Below are 7,500 nucleotides of genomic sequence, written 5' to 3'. Positions count from 1 at the left end.
ATACACATCAGACTGGCTATAAACTACAGCTACATATACACATCAGACTGGGTAAACTACAGCTACATATACACATCAGACTGGGTAAACTACAGCTACATATACACATCAGACTGGCTATAAACTACAGCTACATATACACATCAGACTGGGTAAACTACGGCTACATATACACATCAGACTGGGTAAACTACGGCTACATATACACATCAGACTGGCTATAAACTACAGCTACATATACACATCAGACTGGGTATAAACTACAGCTACATATACACATCAGACTGGGTATAAACTACAGCTACATATACACATCAGACTGGCTATAAACTACAGCTACATATACACATCAGACTGGCTATAAACTACAGCTACATATACACATCAGACTGGGTATAAACTACAGCTACATATACACATCAGACTGGCTATAAACTACAGCTACATATACACATCAGACTGGCTATAAACTACAGCTACATATACACATCAGACTGGCTATAAACTACAGCTACATATACACATCAGACTGGGTAAACTACAGCTACATATACACATCAGACTGGCTATAAACTACAGCTACATATACACATCAGACTGGGTAAACTACAGCTACATATACACATCAGACTGGCTATAAACTACAGCTACATATACACATCAGACTGGGTAAACTACAGCTAAATATACACATCAGACTGGCTATAAACTACAGCTACATATACACATCAGACTGGGTATAAACTACAGCTACATATACACATCAGACTGGGTAAATTACAGCTACATGTACACATCAGACTGGGTAAACTACAGCTACATATACACATCAGACTGGGTAAACTACAGCTACATATACACATCAGACTGGCTATAAACTACAGCTACATATACTTGTTCCTTCCTTCCATTCACATCCATTCCTCCTTTACTACCCCCCATATCTATACTCCCCACATCAGGCTTCATACCTTCAGCCCATCTTCTTTTTCACTTCCTTTCTCACATCTTCATCCTTCACCTTCCCTCACCTTCATCTTCTTCTTAACCTTCATTACATCCCACATCGGCTCTATATTCCTTCTTTCTATCCACCACTCATCCTGTTAAACCATCATCTATTATGCGTCACCTATATGTTCCTTCCTGGTCTTCTGTACTTTAATCTATATATCATTCCACATCAGTCCTTCCTCATACACTCATATCCACATCAGATGGCTCACTCCCTACTCACTGTATAACTACATATCAGACTGGGAAACATAACTGACCTAAATATTATAACTACCACATCAGACTGTAAAAACAGACATATACCATCAGATGGTAAACTACAGCTACTATACCATCAGACTGGCTACAACCATACACAGGCGAGTACTCTCAGTGCTATACTAACACATCTGTGTAACTACAGCTACATATACACATCAATGGAAACAGCCATCAGACTGATACGCTACATACACAGGCTGGAACATCTACACATCGTGTAAACACACTACATATACACATCAGATGTTAAACTACAGTACATATACATCAGACTGGGAACTACAACATATACACATCAATGTTAACTACAGCTACATTATACACACATCAGACACACATATACATCAGCTAGATTGAAGCCTATCACATCAGACTGGCTATAAAACATATACACATGGGTTACTACATATCCATCAGACTATTTTAAATAAAGTTTTTTTTATTTTGTATTATTTTATTTAAATAATTGTGATGCCTTTTTTTTTTAGGGTTTTTACCAAAGTTTGTCGAACTTCGTTTTTGAGTCATTTTTTCAAGTTTTTTTTTTTTTTCTACGATTTTTTTTCCCGATGTTTTAGTCTCTTTTCTCAGTCCGTGCAGACACGTCCCGGGACGTCCCGAGATGTTTTTTGAGCCCAAAGTCAGGCCCTCTGCGTAGACTCGTAGCCCTCTGACCGTGTGTGTGAGTCTGTGCTTGTGTTTGTCGTCTCAGTGACCGAGTTCTCCAAGAAGACCGGAGACTACCCGAGTCTCTCCGCGACCGACATCAAGGTGCTGGCTCTGACCTACCAGCTGGAGCTGGAGCACGTGGGCTCCCAGCACCTGAAGAAAGAGCCGGAGATCAAGGTACCCCCCAGGGAGAAACATCAGACCTATACACACACACACACACACACACACACACACACACACACACATACACACGCAATAGCACTACACACCGATGCACGCGCACACACACACAGACGCATTGCGCACACACACACACACACAGATACACACACAGATACCGCCGCACACACACACAGGCCTTGCACACACACACACACACAAGCATACACTATTACACACACATGCAGATACACTGCAGCGCGCACACACACACACCGCCGCGCACATACACACACACAATACACGCATGCGCACACACACACACAGACCTGCGCATACGCTGAACCACACACACAGGCTGCAACGCACAGGCCTGCACTTTGCAAGACGCTCGCACAGACACACACACACACACACAGACAATGCACACACACACATACGCACACACACACAGATACACACACACGTACACACACACACAACGCACACACACACAGACACACACACATGCAGCACACACACAAACTTACCGCACACACATATGCCGCGTGCACTCACACAGACACACGCACACACACACACACCCGCACGGACACACACACACACACAGCACACACACACACACACACACACACACACACACACAAACACACATAATCACATTACCCTTCACCATACCTAGAGACTGGCATGGAGTACTTTCCATAAAATCATCTCTCAGTGCAAATCAGACCAGCTATGAGACTAACTGACATCAAACCAGGCCAGTGTGTGTGTGTGTGTTGGAGTTGTGGGTGTGTGTGTTTGTGTTCCAGGTCTTCCAGCGCTTTGTGCTAAGCTACGCTGAACCCAGTCCCCTGTGTTTGATTCCCTTGAGTCCTACTTGGGCGTTTTGAATATTTTGTGTTTCCAGGTGAATATTCAGAGCACACAGCGCCACCCAGAGACTCCCGTTAACGTCGCAGGTTTCCACTTCCCCGCCAAGGTAACAAACGCACGATAGCTCTCTCTACGAGTTCTTAATCAACACCTCGCTGCAGAGTGAAGTACCGAAGCCTAAAACATACCTTTCTTCAGAAACCTGCGGGCAGTTTGAACGCCCGCGCAGACGGAGACGCCGCCACACGGAGACGACGAGTTCAACAGCTTCCAGTTCTGGAGAGAGCCGCTGGCGTCCGTCGACAGCGAGCTGCTGGATCTGCTGGTGAGTTCAACGTCACAACAAGCAAAGGGTACGGCCGCCTGCACGCTGGCCGCGTGGCGCGTGCAGGCGTCGTGCGAGCGTGTCAGCCGCGTGGCGTGTCCGTTTATATTTCGTCTCCCATGGTAACAGGTTAGAGCGTGCACACTGCCGGCATGAGACGCGTGCATGCTAGAAATAGAACCGAGCCTAGGAGCATTTTACTAATGCTCTGTTAAAATAACAATGAAATGCTGCGTTATTGACTTTAGACCAGGTTTTTGTTGGTCAATGGTGAGATCACTTCCCGCTGCCTCAAGATAGCAATACTCCCAGAATGCACCTGAACACACCTCCCTGTAAGACCAGCACGCCCAGAATGCACCTGAACACACCTCCCTGTAAGACCAGCACGCCCAGAATGCACCTGAACACACCTCCCTGTAAGACCAACCGCCCAGAATGCACCTGAACACACCTCCTGTAAGACCAGCATGCACCTGAACACACCTCCTGTAAGACCGAATGCGCCCAGCACCTGAACACACCTCCCTGTAAGACCAGTGCGCCAGCGGAGCACCTGAACACACCTCCTGTAAGACCAGCAGCCCAGAATGCACCTGAACACACCTCCCTGTAAGACCAGTACCTAGAACGCACCTGAACACACCTCCCTGTAAGACCAGTACGCCCAGAACGCACCTGAACACACCTCCTATAAGACCAGCACGCAGAGAATGCACCTGAACACCCCTCCCTTTAAGACCAGCACGCCCAGAATGCAACTGAACACACCTCCCTGTAAGACCAGCATGCACCTGAACACACCTCCCTGTAAGACCAGAATGCACCTGAACACACCTCCCTGTAAGACCAGAATGCACCTGAACACACCTCCCTGTAAGACCAGCATGCACCTGAACACACCTCCCTGTAAGACCAGCATGCACCTGAACACACCTCCCTGTAAGACCAGCATGCACCTGAACACACCTCCCTGTAAGACCAGAATGCACCTGAACACACCTCCCTGTAAGACCAGAATGCACCTGAACACACCTCCCTGTATGACCAGAATGCACCTGAACACACCTCCCTGTATGACCACCACGCCCATGGGCCACAGATGGGAGCAGGTGCATTTATTATTTAAACGACGTGGGTGCTGGACGGAAAACAACTGGGTCGGTCTTAAACTAGCGAAGAGACTTGCGTCGGGCGTTGTGCGAGATAGGACCTGACAGGTCTCAGATTGTGTGGTGACGTTGGTTCCCACTCCAGGATCCGGTGGAGGTTTTAAATTCGAAGAACAAACCGAAACAGGCGGACCGGGACGAGTTCAACAGCTTCCAGTTCTGGAGAGAGCCGCTGGCGTCCATCGACGACGGCCTGCTGGACCTGCTGGTGAGTCTCAGCCGGACGTAAACACCACGCAGGCTGGGAGGTCATGGGAGGTTCTGGGAGGTTCTGGGAGGTCATGGGAGGTTCTGGGAGGTCATGGGAGGTTCTGGGAGGTTCTGGGAGGTCATGGGAGGTCATGGGAGGTTCTGGGAGGTCATGGGAGGTCATGGGAGGTTCTGGGAGGTCATGGGAGGTCATGGGAGGTTCTGGGGAGGTCATGGGAGGTCATGGGAGGTTCTGGGAGGTCATGGGAGGTAATGGGAGGTTCTGGGAGGTCATGGGAGTTTCTGGGAGGTCATTGGAGGTAATGGGAGGTTCTGGGAGGTCATGGGAGGTTCTGGGAGGTCATGGGAGGTTCTGGGAGGTCATGGGAGGTCATGGGAGGTTCTGGGAGGTCATGGGAGGTCATGGGAGGTTCTGGGAGGTCATGGGAGGTTCTGGGACGTCATGGGAGGTCATGGGAGGTTCTGGGAGGTTCTGGGAGGTTATAGAGAGCCGAAGTCCCGGCCTTCTATGTCCGGTCCATGGGACCTTAATTCGGAAAAAATATGAACGAAAGTCTATGGAGAGATAATAATTATTTTTTGATCCCTGGATAAAACCCAGCAGTTAAGATAACGTTACATGTGTTGTTTAACAGAGCTAAGCTAGCTAGCTAGCAAGCCGAGCATCAAGCTAGGTGAGGTAGCTTGTGTGAGATGGGAGATGTAGTCCACTGGGAGATGTAGTCCACTGGGAGATGTAGTCCACTGAGAGATGTAGTCCACTGAGAGATGTAGTCCACTGAGAGATGTAGTCCACTAAACTAAGTGGTCATATGACAAACCTACGGCTAACTGAGACAAAGACGGATGGAAGAGAGAGAGAGACAGACAGACAGACAGACAGACAAAGTCGGATGGAGAGACAGACAGACAGAGGTGTGTGTGTGTGTGTGTGTGTGTGTGTGTGTGTGTGTGTGTGTGTGTGTGTGTGTGTGTGTGTGTGTGTGTGTGTGTATATACAGAGGGACAGACAGACAGACAGGTGACCCAGAAGTGATGTTGTCTGTCTGTCTGTTTTTTTTTTTTTTTTAGAAATCGGACTCCGCCTCCCCATCGCCATCAGAGAGCGGGTTGGACACGGCGCCGAGGACAGGCGACCAATCGGACGACGAGGACAAAGAGAACGAGCCCGAAGACGAAGAGGAGGAAGACGGAGGGGGGTGGATCACGCCCGGCAACATCCAGCAGGTCAAGATGGAGTCGGGGGATTGGACGGCTCCGGCTGACGTCACGGTCGGGTGTCTGACCACCGACTTCGCCATGCAGGTAACGCACGCCGCCGCGCATTGGTCCGTTTATCTGTGGCTGACCTACCGGCTGAAGTGACTGGTGGGTTCTACGCTGTGATTGGTTGTCCTTCCAGAACGTTCTGATCCAGATGGGACTCCACGTTCTGTCGGTCAACGGGATGCTGATCAAAGAGGCGAGGAACTACATCCTGAGGTGTCACGCCTGCTTCAAGTGAGTCCAGTCAACGTCTGGGAAACCTGCCTGTCTGTCTGCCTGTCTGTCTGTCTGTGTGTCTGTCTGTGTGTCTGTCTGTCTGTGTGTGTGTGTCAACGTCTGGGACACACAAACGTCCACGAACACCCTGAAGGAACAATCAGGGGGTCGTAAAGGGCCGTGTGTGTGTGTGTGTGTGTGTGTGTGTGTGTGTGTGTGTGTGTGTGTGTGTGTGTGTGTGTGTGTGTGTGTGTGTGTGTGAGTGTGTGTGTGTGTGTGTGTGTGTGTGTGTGTGTGTGTGTGTGTGTGTGTAAGTTTTGAGGCTGTGTGTGTGTGTTTGAGGCTGTGTGTGTGTTTTGAGGCTGTGTGTGTGTGTGTGTGTGTTTTGAGGCTGTGTGTGTGTGTGTGTGTGTGTGTGTGTGTGTGTGTGTGTGTGTGTGTGTGTGTGTGTTTGAGGCTGTGTGTGTGTGTGTGTGTGTTTGAGGCTGTGTGTGTGTGTGTGTGTGTGTGTGTGTGTGTGTGTGTGTGTGTGTGTGTGTGTGTGTGTGTGTGTGTGTGTGTGTGTGTGTTTTGAGGCTGTGTGTGTGTGTGTTTGAGGCCTGTGTGTGTGTTTGAGGCTGTGTGTGTGTGTGTGTGTGTGTTTTGGCTGTGTGTGTGTGTGTGTGTGTGTGTGTGTGTGTGTGTGTGTGTGTGTGTTTTGAGGCTGTGTGTGTGTGTGTGTGTTTGGGCTGTGTGTGTGTGTGTGTGTGTGTGTGTTTTGAGGCTGTGTGTGTGTGTGTGTGTGTGTGTTTTTGAGGCTGTGTGTGTGTGTGTGTGTGTGTGTGTGTGTTTTGAGGCTGTGTGTGTGTGTGTGTGTGTGTTGTGTTTGAGGCTGTGTGTGTGTGTGTGTCTTTGAGGCTGTGTGTGTGTGTGTGTGTGTGTGTTTGAGGCTGTGTGTGTGTGTGTGTGTGTGTGTCTGTCTGTGTGTGTGTGTGTGTGTGTGTGTTTGTGTGTGTGTGTGTGTGTGTGTGTGTGTGTGTGTGTGTGTGTGTGTGTGTGTGTGTGTGTGTGTTTGAGTGTGTGTGTGTGTGTGTCTATCTGTCTGTGTGTGTGTGTGTGTGTGTGTGTGTGTGTGTGTGTGTGTTTGAGCTGTGTGTGTGTGTGTGTGTGTGTGTCTGTCTGTGTGTGTGTGTGTGTGTGTGTGTGTGTGTGTGTGTGAAGAACGCCGCAAGGCTTTCACAACATGGCGTCACACGAGTATCTCTGAGTGGATAGAAATATGAAGATCCAGACGGAGCGCTGGACTGTCCCGTTTTAAAAGGTGTGTGTGTGTGTGTCTCTCTC

The 7,500-nt window shown here is 49.0% G+C and overlaps 1 protein-coding gene across 1 annotated transcript in view; it reads left to right on the top strand.

The window, feature by feature from the left end:
• nob1 (NIN1 (RPN12) binding protein 1 homolog) overlaps positions 1-7,500 on the top strand; it is an 11,624-nt gene that overhangs the window by 1,495 nt on the left and 2,629 nt on the right. The window contains 6 exon segments of the mRNA XM_039796178.1: positions 1,991-2,124; positions 3,023-3,124; positions 3,218-3,313; positions 4,571-4,693; positions 5,767-6,000; positions 6,098-6,195. Of these exon segments, the coding sequence (XP_039652112.1) occupies positions 1,991-2,124; positions 3,023-3,124; positions 3,218-3,313; positions 4,571-4,693; positions 5,767-6,000; positions 6,098-6,195 (787 nt within the window).

This window comes from Perca fluviatilis, chromosome 3 (genome assembly GCF_010015445.1).
Source record: "Perca fluviatilis chromosome 3, GENO_Pfluv_1.0, whole genome shotgun sequence".
Classification (NCBI taxonomy): domain Eukaryota; kingdom Metazoa; phylum Chordata; class Actinopteri; order Perciformes; family Percidae; genus Perca; species Perca fluviatilis.
This window is presented reverse-complemented; position numbering and strand designations above follow the sequence as displayed.